Source organism: Scleropages formosus, chromosome 5, assembly GCF_900964775.1.
Source record: "Scleropages formosus chromosome 5, fSclFor1.1, whole genome shotgun sequence".
In the NCBI taxonomy this organism is placed as follows: domain Eukaryota; kingdom Metazoa; phylum Chordata; class Actinopteri; order Osteoglossiformes; family Osteoglossidae; genus Scleropages; species Scleropages formosus.
In genome coordinates, this window is record NC_041810.1 from 26485760 (window position 1) to 26509749 (window position 23990).

At 47.5% G+C, this 23990-nt stretch overlaps 1 protein-coding gene across 1 annotated transcript; it reads right to left on the reverse strand.

The window, feature by feature from the left end:
• Positions 1 to 373: 373 nt before the first annotated feature.
• On the reverse strand, positions 374 to 23916 carry ush1c (Usher syndrome 1C). Its single transcript, XM_029251923.1, has 28 exons — positions 23780 to 23916; positions 21953 to 22020; positions 20193 to 20336; positions 19432 to 19570; positions 17267 to 17375; positions 15096 to 15120; positions 14584 to 14641; positions 14358 to 14461; positions 14144 to 14228; positions 13479 to 13538; positions 12849 to 12905; positions 11997 to 12139; positions 10953 to 11018; positions 10220 to 10374; positions 9374 to 9423; positions 8882 to 9046; positions 8609 to 8725; positions 7702 to 8247; positions 7466 to 7484; positions 7108 to 7346; positions 6604 to 6720; positions 5501 to 5563; positions 3366 to 3407; positions 2944 to 2997; positions 2605 to 2704; positions 2183 to 2292; positions 2008 to 2063; positions 374 to 454 (listed from the first exon to the last, which is right to left on the reverse strand). The coding sequence occupies exons 1-28, from the start codon at positions 23813 to 23815 to the stop codon at positions 442 to 444; spliced, it is 2940 nt and encodes a 979-aa protein (XP_029107756.1). The 5' UTR covers positions 23816 to 23916; the 3' UTR covers positions 374 to 441.
• Between the last annotated feature and the right edge of the window lie 74 nt (positions 23917 to 23990).

The window sequence follows — 23990 nt, forward strand, 5'->3', positions numbered from 1 at the left end:
TGACAAGGAACACTGTTAGAATGTGGAGAGGAAAGGCAGTCGCGAGGATTTATTATAAGCACTTTAATACATTGACAGGTCCACCACGAAGGCAGCGCTGCACAACGAACACTCTTGCTGCTCGTATGTTTTGGCAAGACAGAAAAGGTCTTCGGGATCCATATTAACTGGCGGCACGACGAACAATGTCCATTGTCCATCTCCCAGACATGGGACACACACAGAGGTCAAAGGCCATAAGAAGACTCACAAAACGACAAAACCCACCCAACAGACAACTGACATTCTCTATTATCAATGGCATTCACATCTAAGTAGCTACATCTCGGTATTCTATCTTGATCCATTCCCATTACAGCAATTATGGAAAAAAAAAAAAAATATCAGCAACTAGGAGCATGTTTGGTTCCACTGAGTGGTAGGTGGACGGTGAAAAATCTCTCAGAAGAAGGTCCTGCAAGACAATAAAAACAGAAATAAAGGTTCGGTCAAAGGAATCGGACAAAGGGCTCTGTTTGAGAACTGCACTGTAAAATAAAGACACAGCATTCAGAGAAGGAGCCATTTTTTCTGTAAATCAGAACCAATGTCTCCCCCGGAAAGAACATGCAGCAAACGAGACGCAGGGATGGAAAGAGGAGCAACATGCATGACAAATGCTGAAGACGTCCTTTTTTTGCGACACGCGTGTGGCGTGGAACGAGGCGCGACTCTCTCGTGTTGGACGTTGACATGGTTCCTTCATGAGAGCGCACCCACGGCGATGCTTCGCTAATGCACGTTCGCTGTCGGCACCTGGACAGATTGCAGTAAAAGGGCATAGCGTGTGTGTGTGTGTGTGTGTGTGTGTGTGTGTGTGTGTTTGGATTGCGCAGCGACAAAGCACACTCGGGCGCTTCGACAACAGCGCGTCACGCGAGCACCACACGGCCCCTGTATGAGTCATCGCACAGAACAGTCGCTTTGAGCAGCATCCCTCAGGCTGCCCGCTGTCGCCTCGGCAACCAGCGCACAGCTTCCTTGCCCTGCGCCAAAATGGAGGGGGGGGGGGGGGGGGGGTCCTCGCTCGCTCAGATTAAGATTTAGAGACAACTGCGGCGCGGTCCTCAAACGCTGACCCACTGGTCTAGTTCTTCGGAGACGGAGACCTCGGGCCACGTGGCACGTTAATCCATTTCGCCCCTGCTCATATCCGCAACTGGGATCTCGTTTTCAAATCAGATTTCGAGCACAGTAAATTTACACAGACACATTAGTACTACTTCATTTATGCTTTACAAATAAATCTGAAAATTGTGGCTCCTGATTGGAGATAACACAATGCCCATGGCAGCCTTTTTGGCTTCCAGATGATTCCTGCAGGTGGGGGATGGGTGGGTGGGTGCACACAGAGACTGTCCCGTCCCCATGACCCATACAGGGGCTTTTGCCCACAGTCACACCACTCGCTTGGCGGATTCGTGGGGGGTCGGGCGGGGGAGGGCGTCACCTGCCGTGGGCGGAGCTACAGCTGGAGCAGGTACCCCTGTCTGTACACCGAGGCGCTGCCTTGGAAAACCCTCCTGCCCGCAGCGGGACTGAGCGATGGGGCGTCAGGGCTGGACACACGGGCGGCAGGTCCACCAGAACCAGGTTATCATTTGCTCGTCGTCACCGCGGCGCCCGAGCCGCACTCTTAACCCGCTCATCTCCTCCACCACGTGACCGATCAGGATGCGCACGCATCGACTTTTCATTTATCTCACCTTCGGGGAAAACTTAATCACCAGGGTCGTAATGGACCGTCACCTGTTTCGGTACCATGTTTTACCCTACAGAATCCAGGGCACTTGCGTTGACATTACTAAATGATGTAAGGGGAAACCCGCTCCGACTGATACCACAGAAATTACTATGGGAACAGGAGTCCTGCTTCCATAGTCAGTCGGAGGGCCATTCATTCCAAGCACAGAAAGGGCAAACGGCTACGCAAACATTGAGAGGACTCGAGACGGGAGATGTACGTACACTTCGTCCTCGTACTCCTTCGGAGGAGACATGGCGATCACTAGGTCGATCCAGTCCTGGAGGTGGATTAGACACACGAAGACACACACAGTCACGTTAATGGCGGCTTTCGCCCCACGTCGACACTGTGGTTTAATGGGACTCGCTGAAAGCCTCGCGCGTGGCGCGCTCTTACCCCGCCGCTGTTCCATGCACGCGCCAGCGAGTTCTGGGCCTCGCTCAGGGTAGCGTCCGTCAGGATCTTCCCATTGACAGCGAGCACCTCGTCCCCCCTCACGACCCCACCTACAGAGAGAGAGACAGATGCTCTATTTGTGCCGCTGAAAATGGGCTCTGATGAGGGGAACATGGGGCCTAATTCCCAGGATAAAATACCACATTCAAATCAGGTCATTAATCTCGCCAGGGCACCACACTGAAGACGATGCATCTTACAGCAGCTTTCCTGATTTATTGCATCTTGCACTGTGTCAATCCAAAATTCATATTCATGTCTCATAAACGGGGCTCTCGCTGAAATAACTTGATTTAGGAGCATCGGGCCATTTAAATCTCGAGAACTGCAACGACGCTCACGCCGATCGACCTCACGCTCACCGTGCTTATCGGCCGAGCCGCCTTCGTAGATGGTGGACACCACGAGTTTCCCCAGGGGCGAATCTATGCCCCCCTCTAAGGCGAGGTCCAGCGGACCCTCCTGAAGGAAATATTAATTAGAAATGAAAATAAATCTAAATAAAGGGAAACATAAATCAAATTTCAGTGCAATTCACGCTTATGAGTTTGGACAACTGAAAATGCTACAGTCACTAAACGTTCTTCAAGGTCATTTGGGACGAGCGAAACGCCCCCACAGTATCTGACACATATTTACACCCATTGTATTGAATTACACGATGCATTAATATTTGACATTATTAAGAAGGTAACAGTTACCTTCTTAATTCTGAGAAGACGCACATCCTTTCCAGAAATCTGCTCTGAGGAGAACTGTTGAAAGACACAAAGACATGAGGATATGGAGCGGAGGGGAGAAGGGGGATATCGTCATGGCAACGGCACAACACCACTCCGAAACGCCGTGAGCATATGGACACTTTTCCGGGATCACCTGCCATTCGGGCGACTTTCCACGCTCCGTTGCGTCCCACGAGTCACGGGGGACGTGCCCCACAATAGGCCTGAACGTAACCCGAGCCCCAACGCCCTGGAGACGCTGCTCTGACTGTTGTTATAACAACCATTTTCCGTACTGGTGACTAACCACACGGAAGCGCATTAACACGCGCCGCAGTCGAAACGGTCAAAGCAACATTTACATCCACTTGGCATTCAGAAGACGGCTGGCAAAGGCGTACCATGGAATGCGGATCAAAGTCCTCCACATATTTTTGGAATCCCTGAAAGAAAGCAACATATTCCACGGTTAATTTCACACAAGACACCGTGTTGCGCGTCTCCACGGAAAGCGAAATGTACAACTTGGAGGGAAAACGCAGCGCGTCCCGATTCCTTTCGACAACCCCTCGCGCAGGCGTTCGCGCTAATTTTAAGCAGCAGCCAAAGTAAAAACACAAAAATGTTGCAGTGCACCTCTTGGTCTCACACCATCACCCCATTATTTAGGAAGATGAATAGCGAGACAAGAAACACTGATGACACTGCAACCGTGGGGCGCTCACACAGAGACCTCAGACACACACTTTTGCTTTAATACACCCCGCTGCAATGATGTCCTGTACATCGTTCCGAGTTAAAAATTAACGTCCAGTAGATTAACCCTAATTGACAATCCTATATTTGGTAGGAATGTGTCTTTTCTATTTGCACACGATGCATGCAGAGCATCCCGGGACCGTGGACCAGAGTCGGAGGGAAAAAGGATAATTGTGAGTCTAATAAGAGAACGAGATGCACCCAGTAGACTATAAAACTATAAAACCACTGGCCTTCATACAACAGACAGTATAAAATGGGAACTTGCCGCAAGGTTGGTCTCTGTAATATATCCTGAACTTGAGATCACAGTTCAGGCTGAAAATATGCATTATGCATTTCCATTTCAAAGGCTGCACTGCCCGAAAGCAGGAGCGCCTTTCGGGTGGAGAATTCATAAACAGCTCCATCACTCCCACCCAAAGCGCAGCCACATTCACCTTTCCAATTTCATTACGGCCATTTCATCATTGCATTACGATGCAATTAACGTCTCAATATTGCTATCGATGGCATTAAACCAACCATCTATTTGGAGATGTCTGTGGGACCAATGGTGAATTAAATTTAAAATCTATCAGTGCAACATGAGGGTATTTTAGTCAATTACAGTATATTACATTACTGGTCGATTGGGGAAGAGTGAAGCTGCGAAATGAATGAAGAATTTCATCAAGATCTTAAAGGGACCGAAACATTACACCGGAAATCGCTGCTTTTTCAGGGCTTCTACGGAATATTTATTTTCAGCTGAAGATTTACAGATGAAAAGCAGTAATGTCGAAATGACGCGCTCCACTAATAACGGACCGAGCGTCGGCGCCAAAATCCCATCGGAACGTAGCGGCTTCTGGAAAGAAGAAGGGGACAGCGCTCGCAAACTGAGCACAAATTCAATTTGCTCAACAAACGGATGCGTTCCGGCCCGGTTGCCTTCCTCAGCGCGAATGCACAATTACGTCAAGAGACGCACGCTGACCGTTTTCGGAACGCGTGACGGGTTACGGCGTCGTGATTGTTTGACGCACGGAGCTGTACTGTGCGAATTAATTTCACTCGGATTCAGGGTGTTGTCCCCCCGTCGTTCCAAAAAGCTCTACGGAACACCAAGGTAACATCAAGTCTTTATAGGGTGTAGAGTTTTGGAAATATTGGGGGCTTAAAGTAATTCTAGGGAAAAGGAGAAAAATTGTTTTTACATATTTTTTTAAAGGATTCACAAAAAATAATAATAATAATTTGTAATGAAACCGCAGCAGACGTACGAGGGCCCTAAATCTGAGCGGCAGGTGAGACCGTTCGTCCAGGGAGTCGATGACCCTTCACGGGGACGACGGCATTAAGCGCAACGCAAATATGACCTCGGAGCCGACGTCTGGCACCGAGTCACAGTTTCACAGCATCCTCGCGTGGAAGGAAAACCACCATATGGACCTTTGTTTAACTTAGGGGTTAATGAAGCGCCGCTGTTTGCTGACAGAGATTCGCACGTCCTGCGTTTTCGACTAGCCCTAAACGGACCCCTGCTGTCCCGTGCAGAGTCAGATGATGTGAGCGGTTAATGGGCCCAGGTATGAAAGGAGGAGCAACAACAATGCACACGGCAACAGCGTCCATGGCAACAGTGCACAGCTTCAGCCGGGAGTGCAAACAGTGCAGGGAACATGAGGAGGTGCATGTGAGAGCACTGATCACATGGTCACAGGGCTCTTGGGGTGGGGTTCTCCCATCTGAAAGGCATAACACAAAGGAAGGAAAAGTGAGCGACGTGGATTACTTGTTTCCGGCGCGATCTGAAGGAGCTGTTGTACACCACCATCCGTTTCAGCATCTCGGGCGGCTGGAAGGCAGGACACATCGGCGGTCAGATGAGTCTCCACAGAAGCACGACTCTTCGTTAAATGTTTAAGAATATCCTAAAATGGTCTTCCGATTGCTTCCGGCCCCAAGACAGGAGTGCGGCTCCACCTCCGTTCAACTCGCTTTCACAGTGTTTACAGCTCATCTCTGGTGTTCTTCATTTCCAGTGATTAAAAAAAAAACTGCACAACGAATGTTACGCGTTTATGGGATCAATCTGTCGACAATGAATGCGGAACAAGTTTTTGAAGACATTTTCAGTCTTTTAAAATTGGTTTTAATTCTAATGTAGGTAATGCAATACACATCCAGTGGATTTTACTGGACGTCTCAAGCCTGTGTCCTTCAATAACAGCTTACGCTCGAATACGTAGCATAACCAACATAACACAAAGTTCAAGAGTTGCGCAACACATCTGTCCATGGGGTTGGGGTGGTCATGGTATGGTACTCCTGGCCTCCACCCCATCCTGCCACGGTGACCGTTCTCCTAAAGTAACTTGGACTGACTGCAGTAAGGGTTTTCTGAGTGACTCCCATTCTTTTTGCTGAAAGAGGGACTCGCAGTCCGAGGATAATCCATCTGGTTTTTCCGCTACTTTATGACCATTACAAGGCACATTCTTGACATATGAACATCCACCCATATGACTGACCTCACCGGAGACCCTGGGGAGAGTCTCGTCCACAACTTCATCAGGAATGAAACGGCTTTTCAAAACTGAGGTTTGGGGGGAGGTTCAGGTGATCACCGGAAGTGACTAGTTTCCAGGCACAACAAGCCGTGCTCTCGACGTATGACGGACCGCCCGTTCGGTGGTGCTGAAGCACTACCGAACGGGGAGCACCTCCCGAAGTCCGAAATATCCAGGGCTCAAAACACAAAAACATAACCCTTCGAAATGTTCTATATATCATCTCAGTCCAATTTTATTCCACGAGGTTCAAGAAACCCTGAATGACGAAGACAGGAGCGAAGCAGGAAGGCAGTCTCAGGGGCTTAAAGCATGGCACTCTTACCAGCGGCTCAGAACGCAGGGTGGGCCGGTGGGAGCTCTGCGAGGGGGGCAGCATGACAGGCTTGGACACGACCTGGGCCACCTGCCGCCGCTGGTTTGGGGGGCTGGGGGCAATTTGCTGCACAGGGGAGCGTCATTTAAACGGAAGTACGGACCGGGGAAGGAAAGCAATTAGCGTCACATATACAGCCGTCTGTCACGCAGGTCCAGCGCGATCGACACATTTATCAACAGCCATCACGGCACCTTTTAGTCAAAATGCAAATTTCCATAGACATTTTACCAAACAACGGCCACTTTTTATAATGTACAACTCTAAAAACGAATGAAGTATATGTTAGAAATGAATTAAGGCATGGGTCACAGACAGCTATCTATGTCTATAGACACACAGGCATTTTATGATCCCAGAAGAAACTACACAAGACGACATGAAGCAGAGAAATAACTTTTACAAATCTTTTAATCCCACTTGGCCATCACTGGGAAGCGTTCAGCGACCTACCAGAGGGCTGCTTGAAGTTGATATCCTACTCACATGGGAGGTGTTCCTCATAACCTGAACAATCGCAGCAAAACAAACAGCAAAACAGCCGCTGAGCTTAAGGCACATGGCCAGGAAGGGAAAACGTGATGAACTAGAGCAAAGCACACAGCCACGCGGTTCACACTGCAGGCCACACGGTCCACAGCACCACCCATGCTTCAATGGCTTCTCCCAAACGGAAACCTTCATGCAACCAGCTGGGTTTAAACATTACCGTCTACAGCACACCAGTTCAGTCACTGCACCAGAAGTGAAACACAATGACAACTTCTCGCAGTCTGTCAAATATGAATTTCTGATGGTCTACTAAACTCACACTCATTCAGAGATGCAGGCTTCCTGTTCAAATATCTTCACACTGAAAACATGCAGGTGTCATGATCACATTTCAGTTGAGGGAAACAAATATTCCCGACTCAAACGGTATTGTTATTGTCTGCTGTTTCATTATTGTGGTTTGTATAAATTTGTATATTTGTTTTATGCTCCCCTCGCTTGACTGGATCAACGTTCTCCTTGGCTCACCAAGCAGGCCTGACTGGATTAAGATACCTCTGGGCTGGGGGGGTTAGATTGGCCGTGGTACCCCGCTCTTGGTCTATAGGTATTCCCCTCCCATTCTCCTGTGTGCTGTGGGGGTGGAGGGGGTGGAGGAGGTGGTGGAGGAGGCGGAGGGGGGGGTGGATTAGGTGGATGAGGGGTAGAGGGGGGCCAGGAGGACTGCGCTGTTGTGGACCTGTTTGAAGACAAAGGGGGCGGAGGTGGAGGAGGATGGGGTAAGTGCCCCTGGGCTGAGGGAGGCATCCTTGCAACTGCAGGGGTGGGAGGAAGTCCTGGGTGGGTATGTGTGAGCCTGAGTGCAGAAGGAGAGAAGGTGGACCCGTGAGGCATTCTTGGGGAGGGCGGGGGTAAGGGCAGGGGCGGCGGTTGGGTATGCCTGCCGGTGGGGGGGGATGGGGCCAGTCGTTTCAGTGGCTGCCTCAGGCTCTGGTCCACATCGTCCAGGTTGATGTCATCTAAGTCAGTGGTGGCCAGCTGTAGGCCGCCAGGGAAGCGTCGCACCACGGGGCCACTAGAAGGTGGCTTCGGTGGCGTCACCTAGAGGAACACGCCATAATCTGCCTAAGAATGCAAACAGGTCTGTCTCATGCAAAGGACCAATGTGACTGACCCCAGAGCACATACAACATCATACACCACGACTTACTTCTTTATATCACATACCACAATTATGCTGATAACGTCACGGATTTTTCCTGACTTCCACAAAGATGAACGTTTCCTTTCGATAAGCTACAACCATTACTTGTCACTCCTTAATACCTCTTACTTCAAAAAGCCACAGATGAAAAAGTTGAAGCACTTGATGCATTAAAAGTGAAAGGTCAGCCACAGGAAGGAGTGTGACCCATACAGACTCTAAACAGACAGTCAAGGCAAGGCTCATCAAGCCCTTTACCTCAGTGGACTCGTTCTCCACTGAGGAGATCTGCTCCAGTCGCGTCTGGCAAAGCTTCTCCACCCAGTGTTGCACCTTCTCTGACTCCTCCAGGTCTTCCCGCTCAGTCTCTGACACCTGAGTCACATGACCAGACCAAGCCTCTGTCTACCATAGATGGGATGTGTCTTCACACGTTCGAGTTAATATGTCCTTTTCTGAGATCCAAGACGTTCCTACATGATCAATTATTTAGAGAAAAACAAACTGCATGTAGGCACACCAAGGACATACCTCTTGAACCAGTCTGCTGATTTTCAACTGCTTCTCACGTTCATACATTTCCTCTTTCTCCTTGGCCAGCTTCAGCTCAAACTCCATCTCCTTCTTGTTCTTTCTTTGCTCTTGCAGAGTATCAGTCTTGGAGATCTTTTTCTTTTGCTTCTTGTCCTTTCCTTTCTGGAATCCCGGCACCACGCAAATACCATAAACAAACCAGACCAAAGACTATTTGCACAACCAAAGCAAAAAACTGAAATACAATGCAGAAAACCATGTGAACATGGTCTATACTCTCCTCACACCAACAGCTCCACCGCAGACACAAACGATGTCTGGTTCAAAATAGCACAGCATTCAACTGCTAAGACCCCTACAAAGTATGAACCCGTTACATGCAATTTAAGGTAAAACATTCACACAACACTTCTGAGTTGAGTGAAGAATTTTGGAAAAACATACTAGCGAAGCCTTGCAACATCACAGCGTGTTCCAAGACATATATACCTTTCGCAAGGTGGGCAACTTCCCCTCGTATCGATAAAACCAACCGAAGGCTACAGAGACACAAGAAAGAGATACTATGTCACCCCAAGACTGACATAAAAACTGTTAACGGAGACAGGAATGCCATAAACACATTGAAATTCTTGGTCCTCCCAGTTCAAAAGGGGTCTTCTGCAGAGACCGAAAGGTAGCACACTGAAATGACGGTGACCGCCAATACTGCACACTTTCTTTGACACAAATACGAATGCACAGGTAATCCAACAGTGTGGACTTGAGGAAGGGCAGATTTGAGTCACACAAGGTGAAGGAGGAGGCATGCTGCTTGAACACATGCGAGTAAAGGGAAATAGAGGGAGGGTTGTCAAAAGGAATCTATAACTGCTGCAGTAATGGCCCCGGCAGGCAATGGGGTCTTGGCGGCACAGGCTCAGCTGTTGACTACATAGCCTAGTGTACCACTCACTTCCTCCTCTCCTTCATGCTCGTCCTCAGCTTCCTCTTCCTGTGGTTGCCAGGTTGCGCCGCCTGGAGTAGATTCTGGGAGACAGTGACAAGCCAGGAAGGAAGTACATGCAGACAGAGTGAGAAAGGGGCAAGTGCATAGCAGAGGATGGGCTGCACACAGGGAGCACAGATGGTACTGTGGAGTCAGTAGTCTGGAAGGATCCTAATGCTGGGAATAAGATTGTAGCAGGAAACTCGGGAAAAACAGTACAGCTATACACTAAGGAAGCGTGTTTGTAGTATTCAGGTTGACACACATGATCCCAAAGAGCTCTTCAGTAGGGAAAGCGTTACAGCAACTTCTTTATATTCAAGATTCAAAGGTTAAGGCGTTCTCACCAGAGCTTCTGGGTTTGTTAGTCACAGGAGCACTCTTCGGGACTGGGGTCGGCTTAGGGTTCGGGCTCGGTCCTGGACTTGGGCTCCTGGGTGGCTCCCTAGGGCCCCAATCCTCCTCCCACTCCCTATTGTGTTTTCGTTCAGCTTCCTCAATGCTGCAAAGACGGGCCTTGTTAAGATAAGCATCAAGCTCTGCCCATTCATCTATCCATAGACTCACACAAGAGCGGTTCCTTAGGGAAAACCTCAAAGCCACTACTAGACACAAGGTCTCAATGCAAGGCTACATGAAAAGAGAAGAACACACAGGGATATGGAAAGATGCAGTAACTGACCCTGAGGGGCAGTTATTGACCCAAGAGCACAAGCCTTTGTCCTGCTAATGAACATCAAGCAAACATCCATCACAAAAAAAAAATCTATTTTCCTTACAAGGAAAAAAAAAGGAACTGATATTTTTGCAGAGTAGCTCTAAGGGAATGCACTGCTTTTCTCACTGGGTAAATCTAAGATATTGACAGATTGGTTCCTGGGCTCAGTGTTGTCTGGCAAAACACACCAAGGCTAAAACGCTTAACATATCTCCCTGCAAACAGATACACGTGTCTGCATTTTATGCTCTCGGCCTCCATTATTCCTATTCCATGCAATCAAGTCCTCTTCACAGAGCAATTCTTCAAACCACAATAGATGGATGATACAAATGACAGGGAAACGGGGAATGAACACACACCTCTCGATCTCCCTCCGATAGCGCTCTTCCTCCTCCTGCGTTTTCTGTGAAATCTCCATTTTTCGCCTACATAAAAATGAAACATTAGCCAGAAATGGCTGCACTCAAGCTGCTCATTGTCCCGCTATAAATATGACCTTCTTAACTGCCACGACAGTGCATAAAACACAATAAATGTAGTCAACGCAATTGGTTACGCAGCAAGGAAAATGTCATCTTATGCATGAAATCTTGTCTTCTATGCTGAGTTTGGATAGCAGAAGTCACCTACTGTGTGCTGAGAGAAATGCAGTGATTGCTTTCATAACCTTGCTTATATCTTAGCAAATGTGGAGCTAATGGTCAGTGAAGAATACACACATAACAGTTCCTCACTTTGGACCATAAAATCAGAAAGCATTTCTGTAAAAGGAATGAGACTCAGCTTCCCAGGAAAGCTTCTCATAATGTTTGTTCTTGTTACTACATCAGTGGCGGTAAAGCACTCGCAAACTAAATTATGTTTTTAAGAAGAGTAAACACAAATTTGCACACTCATGGTGTCCAGAAGCCACGCAACTAGATGTCCATTCACATCATCTTTCCTTCTAATGTTTTCGATGCAACTGGAGGATCAGTGTTTTTGTCTTGTTATTTCCCCATATTTATCTGGAGTTTATAAAGAAAACACACAGCGATTACACAGCAACCTATTATGTGGGTTCAACCAAGATTGCTCATGAAGCTTTGAAGTGGGGAGAAATAAATGAACAAAACGAAGGGTGGAAACTTCATGGAAATGATAGGAAGCATGATGGCATTGCTAACCTTTTCACCCTTCACTTTGAAATGAATGCGTTACATAAATAATGCAAATTAACGCATCTAATGTTGCACTGCTTATTCTTCCCAAACGACATTCTAATATACAAATGTGCAACTTAAGAAACATATGACAGTGAAAAAATGAACAGTGTGGAGGCTAATTGTTTTACAACAAAGCTGCAGGCTGTCATTTTCTGACTTTCCTACCCTCACTGCCTGTCAACCCGATGGGATACCCACAGGCGCTCCTTCTCCTGCTGCTCCTTGATGATCTTGTTGGTCTCCAGAGCCAGCCGCTTCTGCTTCATCAGCTCCTGGCGCTCCAGCTCCCGCCGGGCCTCCAGCGCCATCCGCTCCTCGTCCGTCATGAACAGCTCCCTGCCCTGCAGGGGAGAGAATGGCCACCAGGGCGGCGCCACAACCTCACACTCCCAACTGCCGCAGTTACGTGAAACATTTGACTCAGTAACGGTTACAAACAACATCCAACACGAGTAAAAACTACTAACAGTGCCAACCTGCAGGATTTTATTCAGTTATTATTATATACTCAGCTGGCTGATGTTTTTTCGGAAGAAATGTGTGTTTGTGTGTTTAGCCAGTTATACATATTTTCCCGTTACACAGCTGAGTAATTTGCATTGTACTGTGAATTCAGAGCAAGCACCTTGATCAAGGGTAACGGAGCACGAACAGGGATTTGATCCATTTTTTTCCAGTTGCAAGGCGACGGCTGTAACAGCCATGCCACCTACTGTCTCCAGTTCAGTTTTGGCAGTACGGTACAGTGAGTATGAACATGGGACACAAACACATTGTTCATGCATTAGTCCCACAGGCAACTGAGAAGGAATCCAGGTCACCCAATTTCCCTTATTTTGCTGAATCATCTCGCTTGTCACACTCATTTGCAGTCCATCTTTTGGGGGAGCGTGTGAAAGTGCTTGTCGGGCATGATGAGGACACAGGCGCAGGGGAGGCCTGAAGATGCCGTCGACGAAAGCAGGCAGCGTTCGACCCTACGGTCGCCGTCATTCCCCGACATTACCCAGCAGCAGGGCGACACGGGACACGCGACGACGTTGTACTCACCGCCCCCGTGAGAACCGTGATCGTCAAGCTTCTGCTGCTCTTCAGCTCCCTGACAGCCTGCAAACAGAACAGCGGTGATGCGTTACGCCGCTTGGCAATTGGATGATTTGGGCTTTCCGTGAATAATTATGCGGGGTTATCGAAGAATGCTGGTCTTTCTTACATGTCACGTTTAAGATGGCCTTAAGGTGCGTGCAATTGATGACATGATGCACAGCTTGTTTTACTTGATTTTCATGGTTTCTGTTGATTGATTTTACTGACGAACTGCAACGTTCTGCTATTGCACTTTGACCTTTATTCCATTTGAACATCTTAACAGTTACGTAGTCTATTTTACACCTCATACGTGGAATTTCAAGTGACTTTTAAAGTGGAATGAGTTTTACTCTGTGTTGTGTGATTACGAACTATGCAATTACTAACGTTGGTTCCATATACGTACTATGACATGACAGTTCCAATGTGAAATCTAATTAACTTTATTCACTTGATGATTCACCGAGATTTTACAGCTGTTTTGCTCCATTAAAGTGACGTTCAACAGGCAGCAGTAAACAGGACACAGGCTACAGTGACACTCGTCTGGTTTCCATCAGAAACAGCACAGTTAGGGTTCGAGACCCTCACCTGCTTGTGGTCCAGGTTGGTGAAGTCCACCCCGTTCACCTCCACAATCTGGTCCCCCACCTGCACAAAACACAGTTTCAACACTGCGTTTTAAAGTCAACTATAGTGCTCATAAAGACTGCCTCTGAGCCCCAAGAGTATCCCCAGTTGTAACTATTATATGGAGATGTGGTACATCATGAACTTTTACAGGTACAGTTTTACACATGTACACGAGACCGCACCTCAGGTCACCGGATATTGGGATGGCTGAATAGTGCAGCACAGCAAAATATTATTTCAACTATATATTTTCCAGAATTTTCTACCGAAATTACTGGGGAAAAATTGTCTAAACAATAATAATAAAAAAAAATCACAATTGAAATACCTGTTGTGATTTACACGCATGAACGTTTTAATAACGACATACAAATATTTCATTATAAATGCAGATTTGGTGAAGAAGTGTCTTTTTCCAACACGGCATCATAATCACTAACACACTGACATTTTTTCTTATCGCTTCTAAAACGACAAACTCTTTCTACCCAGGCTGTGATTGGTTGATTTAGACAATGTGACCGCAAGTATGAAATATGTTCCAGTTATCTGGTTTTTCAGACAGAAGTGTGACTGTGTTCAAGCATCGCCTTCTCGAACCCTGCCTCTACAGCCCAGCTCACCTCCAACCCCACCTCGGCTGAGAGAGACCCCAGCTTCACGTTGCTCACGTATATCCCCGGCTTCTGAGTCGGGCCACTTGAGATGCTGGGTAAACACACGGGTCGACCGTGACGGTTAAGGAACCCTAGCAGACCTTAAAGGAGCGTGAAGGTCCTTTGTGAGCTGACCAGCACTTGCTGGGCTCCAGAGGTGACACAGCTCATCCCAGCTCACCTGATCCCCATGCCCTTGGTGCCCACCAAGCTGAGGAAGACCTTCTTCTCCTTGATCTCCTTCCCTCCGACAGACGCCAACCCAGCCACGCTGCTCTTCTTCTCCTGTGAGTACAGCAGCAGAAACACGCTTGGCCACATGTCATCCGTGAAGTCACAGAGGTGAAAGGAGGACAGCGAGGACGTCAGGTGGGCCCAGCAAGAAGGGCTCCTCGCACGGTTTTTACCCCCGATTCCGACACAAACTGGTCCGCAAACTGCCACTTGAGGGGCTCCTCCGTGGAGCTGGTAGAGGGACACAGAAGATTAAAGTCAGGGCGAGGGGGCCTCCTTGCGAATACAATGAACATCTGCGAGTGCAAAACCTCCAGATTCCACCTTTAACTATCTACTGCTTCTTACTAAATGTGACCATCAGCCCATAAGTGCTGACATATTATATGTAATAGGCGTTCCAGGGCAGCAGGCGGCGTAGCGGTTACTGCCGTCATCCTGCAATCGAAGGTACCCGGGTTCCTGCTACAGCACCTTAATCCTGGTACTTACCTTGAACTGACACAGTAAAAATTACCCTGGTGTTTAAATGGGTACATCAGTATCAGGAGCTTAACTTTGGAAGATGCAATGGAAAAAAACATCCAAAAACTAATACTTAATAATAATATTCTGATCCACTAAATAGCCCAGGATAAAATAAAGAGCTGAAGCTGCAACCAAGTCTTTCACAAAACAGCCGTACCTCTTCACCGGTATCATCCCAACATCTGCAGCAGAAGAAGCAAAAACATATTGATGAGTCTCAGTCAACGTGTTTGGCCAGTAAGTTTATTTACTTTGCCAGAAGTAAGACATGTATATTTTAGAAATATAAATGTATGCATTTTTGAGGACAGGATGGGCTGAAGAGCACTTCCCAAAGGGAGGGCCAAGTCAGATTAAAACCGGTATCATTAAAGATTCAGAATGCCGTCTGTCCTCCACACATCGCCATGGAGCTATGAAAGCCTTAATGAAACAGTTAATTATTGACAGCATCGCACAGCGGATAAAACTGACTGGATGACTTCCTGATGGCCAACGGGGCGTCTCAACTACAGGCAGTGATCATCAGCGCAAATGCATTTCTATTCTGGGTGACTAAATAGTAAACTGTGTATATGTGTAGAGTGCCCTCCACTAATATTGGCACCCTTGCTAAATATGAGCAAAGACGGCTGTGAAAAATTGTCTTTATTGTTTAATGTTTTCATCTTTCGTTCCAAAATTCACAAAAATACTCTGCTCTCATGGATATCAAACAATTGCAAACACAACACGGGTTTATCCAACAAAAAAAATCTTTGTTGAATACATGTGTGACAGTTATTGGCACCCTTTTAGTCAATACTTTGTGCTACCTCCCTTTGCCAAGATAACAGCTCTGAGTCTTCTCCTATAATACCTGATGAGGTTGGAGAATACATGGCAAGGGATCTGAGACCATTCCTCCATATAGAATCTCTCCAGATCCTTCCAATTTCGAGGTCAACGTTGGTTGACTCTCCTCTTCAGTTCACCCCACAGGTTTTCTATGGGGTTCGGGTCAGGGGACTGGGATGGCCATGGCAGGACCTTGATTTTGTGGTCAGTAAACCATTTTTGTGTTGATTTTGATGTGTTTTGGATCATTGTCCTGCTGGAAGATCCAACCACAGCCCATTTTAAGCTTTCTGGCAGAGACAGTCAGGTGTTCATTTAATATCTGTTGATATTTGATAGGATATACATGGCATCATAGACTCTAACAAAATGTCCAGGTCCTCAGGCAGAAAAACTGCCCCAACACATTAAAGAGCCACCACCATATTTAACCGTGGGTATGAAGTTCTTTTCCATATGGCTACCTCTCAGTGTGCGCCAAACGTTTATTGTCAAAAAACTATTTTAGTTTCATCTGACCATAGAACCCAAACCCATTTGAAGTTCCGGTGGTGTTTGGCAAACTGAAGACGCTTGAGTTTGTTTTTGGATGAGTAGAGGATTTTTTCTTAACTTGTGTGATGTAGGTGAAGTCGGATTGTACTTCTGGAGACTTTCTGACCCCAAGACGCAACTAACTTCTGCAGTTCTCCACCTGTGATCCTTGAGTTTTTTTGGCTACTCGAACCATCCTCTTCATAGTGCATTGAGACAATATAGACACACGTCCTTTTTCAGGTGGATTCATAACATTTCCAGTTGACTGGAACTGCTTAATTATTGCACTGATGGTGGAAATGGGCATTTTCAATGCTTTTGCTATTTTCTTATAGCCGCTTCCCATTTTCTGAAGCTCAACAACCTTTTGCCGCACATCACAGCTATATTCCTTGGTCTTACCCATTGTGATGAATGACTAAGGGAATTTGGCCTGAGTCTTACGTCATATTTACACCCCTGTGAAACAGGAAGTCATGGTTGAACAATCTCCTGTTCCTTGTCACCCAGGTGTACTAAAAAGTGTAAAATATCTATTGGAATATACTTCAAATATATTTTTCTTATATGAATTCATAGGGGTGCCAATAATTGTGGCACATATATTTAACAAAGATTTTTTTGTCGGATAAACCTGTGCTGTGTTTGCAATTGTTTGATATCCATGAGAGCAGAGTATTTTTGTGAATTTTTTGAACAAAAGATCAAAACATTAAACAATAAAGACAATTTTTCACAGCCTTCTTTGCTCATATTTACCAAGGGTGCCAATATTAGTAGAGGGCACTGTATATGAAGAAAATGGATACATACATATATATGGTGATCTACTGATTCACTTTACACAAATATTACTGGTGTGCTTAAGCTATATATGTGCCACATACATAGAGTATCTCTGTAGTGTAACATTGACCCGTGGAGCTACGCACTTCCACAGGACACTGGACTTACGGCGGACTTTGAGGGACACCGTTTTCTTGGTGCGGATCAGGTTGATCACCTCCTCGTGGATGCAGGAGGAGATGGAATAGCCATTGATGCGCACAATCTCATCTCCAATCTGCGGTCAGAAGGGGAGCGATGCTCAATCCTGGGAATCACCGTGGGAGCGTGTGTGTGCGTGTGTGTATGTGCGTGCAGGTGCGAGCTGTGAATAGCCTAGACCGCTTTCAAATTATCAAAGCAACTGAATTTCTGGGATTTTTAATGCTGCAAAATGTTTGAGGCTACTGACGCGACACACCGTTTATGAAAAACTAGAACCTGCAAAATTCAATATAAGTCCGACCACAAGTCATTCGAAGGTAATAACGCTTGTCGGTGACAGATGGACACCACACACACGCCACTTCCAGGATCCCAGCCAGAGAAGCACAGGCACGGTGCATTATGCCACCTGATGGAGAGCGACAGTACGGCACAATCTTCATTTTCCATGTTCTTAAAAGCTTAGCGAGAAGCAAACTGCGGGCCTATGTTGGAAAGAAGATCAAAGCAAAACCAGACTTGCAAAATATTTTTACACGATAGAATATGAATTACTGATCTATTATGGAAAGCAAGAGTATCCTGTTTAATAAGCCTAGAAAAAAAATGACCGAGCTTCTTCTAAAAACACATATTTGTGTTTTAACCCAAAAAAACAGAAGCTCAAAAGTAATTTAATAGCAAAAATTTTCGGAACAATCAACAACAGAATAGCACAGCAATTCTGTATGACTGGAAATCACTCTTATTATAACCTAGCTGTTATTCAAGACAACTAAAAAAAAAAAAAAAAGCATCCATTTCCACAAATGTGTATTTTTTACTGCAATAATCCAGGTCACACTCTTTGCAGCAGTTTGCAGTACAGCAAGCCCAATAAAGGGACCTGAACCGACAACCTTCAGTAGTCAAGTTCATAACTGCTGTCCTGTTACGTGACAGAAGAGAGTTGAAAGCCTGTACACTTAAACATACATGTAAATATACACGGCTATTTATTCATTTTACATTATATGTATTCATTTAGTTGATGCTCTTGTACAGAGCAACACGCTCAGAGACCCTCTGGTAACAGTCGGGCCAACACGAGTGGACGCTGCCATAACAACATGTACAGTATTCATGGTAATCCATGCATCGTTACACTAGCGAGTCGAGGGGGCGGAGTCTTGCAGGTCCAGGGAAATATGACATTATTAGATTTGCGGGACTGAGGTTCCACTGTAGTTTGTCATGCTGAGGTGCTGCCGTAATTACAGCAAGTCCAACGACGCCTGTATTGTCATCCCTGCGCCAACAAACTCATCGCTCATCCCAACACACTCATCTCCTGGCCCAGTTCACTCTCCACCCAGCCTTATAGACCGAAACCCTGCCGCTGCACTCACCTCCCATCCTATACACTCAACACCCACATCTACCCACTCATCTGATGCCTAAAAGCAGGGTACTCATTTCCCACCACTTTACCCTAACCCTCCCGCCCCCACAATCAATCACCTCCTGCTGTGTAGACCGAAACGCCCAATCCAATCATCTTCTGTCCAGTACAGCCATGCTCTGCCTCTCTATAGTCATGTCCCACCATTTACACTGAAACCCCACCCCATACTTACACCGATATACCACCTCATACACTCATATACCACTGTATACACTTAAACTACCCCGTCCACCCATCACCCACACAATGCACTCAATCCCCACCCCTGTACCATTAAGTCCTGCCCCACAGACTAATTTACCACACTATACACTCAAACCCCACCCAATAAAGTGAAACCCTACCCTATATACTAGTTTACCACACTAATCATTTCCAAACCTATACACTTAAACACCGCCCTATACATTAATTTACACTATACCACACCATAAACACTACAAACTCCACACTATAAGCTCGCTTCCAACTACAGTATATACTCTCAAACCCCACCCCATACACTCAAACTCTGCCCCATGAAAGCATCCATCAGTCCATAGGCTCCTCCCCCAGTCGTACGAGAAAGTGCTCGAATACGACCAAAACTACGCTCCTATGATTGCATAAAGTCCACTATCGTATTACATCACTTTCTCAAAGCCAGGATGTCCAGCCTCCGAGCCTCTCGCTCTCTCTCGCTCACCTGCAGGCCGACACTGTCCGCCTGTCCGTCCTTTATGATCTGGGAGATGAAGAGGCCACAGCCGAACTCCAGTCCCCCCCGCACGCTCAGCCCGAGCCCCTCGGGGTGGCTGCGGTCCAGGCGCACCTCCTTCAGCTTCCTGGGTGTTTCACATGGATCGCAGTGAGGGGACAGGGGCACAGTTAAGTGTGTGTGTGTGTGTGTGAGAGAGAGAGACGGGGGGCATACCCATCAACCTTACACTTAAACAAACCTTATTAATCGTGGATATATTGCTGATTAAATTAGTGTAATTAATCGCAAAGAGCCCTGTAATTGGTTACACCTCTAAATTGTTTTGTACTCCTCCTCTCTGTGGATCCCCTTGGGGGGGCGAAGGAGACGACAGTCGCTGTTCATTTAACAGTCAATTACTTACCGCCGCCCATTTGCATACGAGCCCAGCAAGCATTTGTGGTAATGCCGGGTTTTGATTAAATTCCAAGCGTTAGGACAGGAAACGCTTGAACCGTGTTCTTCGCCGGCATTTACAATGAGTCATAGATCAGACCGCTTTCAGTTCCGCCCGGCCCACCGGAAAAAGGCTCCCTCGCCAGCGTCCCGCCTCGATGTTTAGCCACGGTTCAGCAGGTTCACAGAAGAGCAATTACTCTAAACGGTGGATTGGGTATCCAAGTGCTCCTCCTTCTTGCCCGCTTTGCACGTCTGCCCCGTTGGCGGTCGACCGACCCCCACCCCCCCGGTTGGCTCCACCCACTCACCGAGACCGCTTGGGGGTGAGCTGGTCGTACTCCACCTGATGTCTGAGAGGGACGAGCGGCCGGATGGCGTCGAACAGCGGCAGTCGGCTCGGCTCGTTGATCACCAGCTTGAGGTCCCCCACCAGGACCGGCAGGTCCATGGACCTGTGACACGCAAACAGGAACATGAGACGAACACATGGAGAGGTGGTGGAATGCCACTGGAAGCTGGCCTGGGAGGGAGGGGGAGTTTAATATAAAAATGAGCAACAAGCATACGACTCAAACATCAAACTCTCATTGTCTTAATTAAAAATTCATGTGCATTTAGATGCGTTTATTTATCATTCTAATAACAAGGAAACAATATTACTGTACGTAAGAAGTGATGTCGTAATATTTATTGAGTCTCGGCTATCTGTTACAGACATGAGTAATATCAGTGGCCGGTTATATTCCCGGGGGGGGGGGGGGGGGAGGGGGTCATAAGCCTGCAATAAAAAGCAGCCCCCGCCTTCCAAAGGCATTGTATGACAGCTGCTTATGAATTTATGGACCCGCCGGAGCACATTATTTATTAATGTAGCCGTTTCATTCCTGACTCCTGCATCAAAAGCGAGGAGGCCTTCCTGAATAGAGAGGCCTCATCTGGACGAGCGGAAAGGAGGAGAACTGGACACCTGGCTGGAAGGAAACAAAACTGAACGTCCCCCCCTTGCGAGCCCCCCCGCCCTCCCCGCAAAGATCACATGGAAACTTCGCCCCCAGCTACCTTTCACCCCTTTCAGCTGCCTTTATTGCACTTGACTCAATGGAAACCAAATCTGCCCACATTCTGCTGCCTTCCTGCCTTCCTGTTTAAGCTGCGTCTGGTTGTGGGGGGGGCGGGGGGTCGGTCGCAGAAGGAACAACCAATCAGAACTAGAGACACAACGTGAAAGAATTTATCAATAAAAATGACATTTATTCAAAGTTACATTTACTTATTCAGCAGATGTTTCTCTCCAGAGCGACTTCCAGTGAACTCTATGTAGTGTTACTATCAGCCCACACACCTTATTCACCGTGGTGACTTACACTGCTAGATACACTACTTACAATGGGTCACTCATCCATACATTAGTGGAACACACTCTCTCTGTCACTCACACACTATGGGTGAACCTGACCAGTATGTCTTCAGACTGTGGGAGGAAACCCACACAGACTGAGTGGGGATCGAACCCACGTCCTCTCGTGCCACCCAGGTGCTGTGAGACAGCAGCGTTACTCGCTGTTCCACCATGCCACCCCATTACCTAGATTTCTCCTTAAATAAAGTCCTGTGTGCCTCTGGAACCAGAGGTTTTTTTTAATAGTAAGAGATTTGAGTTGATTTGAACTGTAGTGGAATGAGCACCCTTTGTCCCTCAGAACTGCTGAATCCCTCCCAGAATCCAAGAAGTGCCTCAAAACCCGTCTGTTTCGAATCCATTTCCCTCTCAAGCTCCTAAAACCAGTGGAAGTTAGTCCTTCAGTACCTGAAACTTATTATCTACACACTTTCATATCCATATGTTACCTAACCAGGCAGCTGCTGAAGCGCATGACGACGGCTCGATCGAAAAAGTTATAACTCAATAATTGCGCGTGTGTTCGTCACTTTGGAGAGGAGCATAAATGTAATTCTTGACACACGAAACGTTCCCACAGGTTGACAGTTACAGGCGATCTATGGTGGAAAACAGTCCCTGAGCTCGGCTGCAAACAGACACAGCTCCCTGTTCGAGAGACACACTCACTGGTGGTACATCCGCAGCACGTCGTACAGGTAGTCCTTCTCGGCCTCATTGTCTATCAGCTGCTCCACCTACAAAACAAAGGAACCTTTGGACATGTGTGTTGCCCCCTTCGGGTGCGCGCATCGCTCGGGAGGGGGAGAACGGCTGTTTTCTGGGGACTTCCCTCCCCAAGCCGGACACATTGCAGGCGTCCCCCCGACGTACGGATGGATCCTTACCTGGTGGCGGCTGAACTGCTGTACCAGAGTTCTGAGGAAGCGCTTGGGCCACTCATTGATGTAGCACATCCCCTCCCCCTCCCCGCAGAGTCAGATGGCCGAGGAACCCGCTCGTCCGCTGACCGCCTCGGTTGAGGTCTCGCTGCGATCCAGTGTGGCGGTCGGCAAACCCCCACCTGGCTGTCCACCGATAGCCGCGTCCATGCCCCACGATGGGGGGTGGATTACCACGGTGTCACCTTACAGCACCTATGGCTGGCCTACCAGAACACCCCTGGGACCGAAGCCCAGGATCCGTAAAGAGACCCGCAGTAAAATGACAAGACGGCTCACGGTAACCAAAACACATGTGCCACAAAATGTGACACCAAAACAGAATTAAAAATATATTCATGTATTTATTTTTGCACGTAGGCAAAATGCAAAGAAAACATCGGCACACTGTAAATAAAACATTTTATAAAACACTACTTTTAAAACACTTTCAGGAAGAACACTTAACAGCCGAATCAGATCACTGTTTAGGAGTTTAACGGCCACATATAATAATTTATTCATGACCTGAATAATCAATTCTTTCAAAGTTTTTCTTCAATTTATTACCACAGCAATGAATTATTCTGTTGTATAATTATCCACACTGGAAAATGACATATGCAGACAGTGGTTAAGGAAATCATGAGCCCATCATGACATTGTAGCCCAGAACCCGTAAACGTTTTGCGCGCTTCACACTCCCACTCCAGTGTGTACGCACGTTGCCATGGCGACGAAAGAACGACGCACAAAACCGCAGAAGTTAACAGTAATCATGCACCGCGCACAAACACCTCCACCTGCACGTCTCTGTACCGCTGCTTCCCGACGGAGCCCCCGGACTCTGACCCGCAATAACTCAGCCGAGCCCTTCCAGCCCGCTGCATACCAGGGGCAATAAAATAAAAATTTGCCCGTGGCGAACAGAACAGGGCCGGGGGGGGGGGGCAGTAGACGCGCAAAGAGAAGCTCCTCTCGTTGTTACTATTACTTAGCGAAACAGTGATAAAAAAGCACAGCAAGAGCAAAAGGAAATACATTGATTTTTAAAAAATCTTGATCAAGCGCAAACTGCAGAGTTTTCAAACGCCCCGCACGACTTGATACGTAATGACGACATTAAAGCGCACAGGCCGCTGAACTCGGGTCATTTGCGTGCGCCGCACACCCCAGCACCAGTCAGCCAATCAGGAGCACAGGATGACAGGCGCTCGATGACGTAGTCGGCATTCCACGTAGAGGTGCGCGAGAATAAAGGGCAATAAATAAAACGAGTCCACACGATTCAGCCGTGTTGAGTTTATTAAAGGGGGGATAGAAAGCCGAGGTCAAGTGACATGGTCTCCCTGGGACTGTCCTCGAATAAGTAAACAAACACACACTGATAGAACTCTCCAGAAAACATCACCAGGTTCCCTCTACCTGCCAGGTTCCTTTTACAGGTGAAACAGAAAGGGGGCTCCTGAGATCCACCGCCCCCCAGCGGGTCCACGGCGCATCATGCAGCGCACAACAAACAAACACAAAAACAAAACAGTCTCGAAAACCAGCGGTCCCACACACACGCGCTCACCTTGTGCCTGAACTCGCGAGCCACCTTCCGCTCCATGTCCCCGGCGTGTCCGAGTCGCGCGCTCACAGCACAGCTCCGTTTCGCCGTGTCTCCCCGGCACAGCGCGCGCTCCTCCCCCAGGCTCCGGGTGCAGCTGCGGCGCGCCACCGCTGGGGGGCGCACGTCTGAGTGCGAGGCGCCTCCTCCAGGTGTCCGCTCGGGACACTTGTGT

Bases quoted from the DNA above. Each gene is read 5' to 3' on its own strand.
- ush1c (XM_029251923.1), bottom strand. From the start codon at position 23,815: ATGGAGCGGAAGGTGGCTCGCGAGTTCAGGCACAAG. The intron at 10,375-10,952 runs GTGTGTGTTCAT...CCGTCTTTGCAG, and splicing joins TATCGGAGGGAGATCGAGAG to CATTGAGGAAGCTGAACGAA. The intron at 6,721-7,107 runs GTAGGTCGCTGA...TCCCCTGTGCAG, and splicing joins CAACTTCAAGCAGCCCTCTG to CAAATTGCCCCCAGCCCCCC.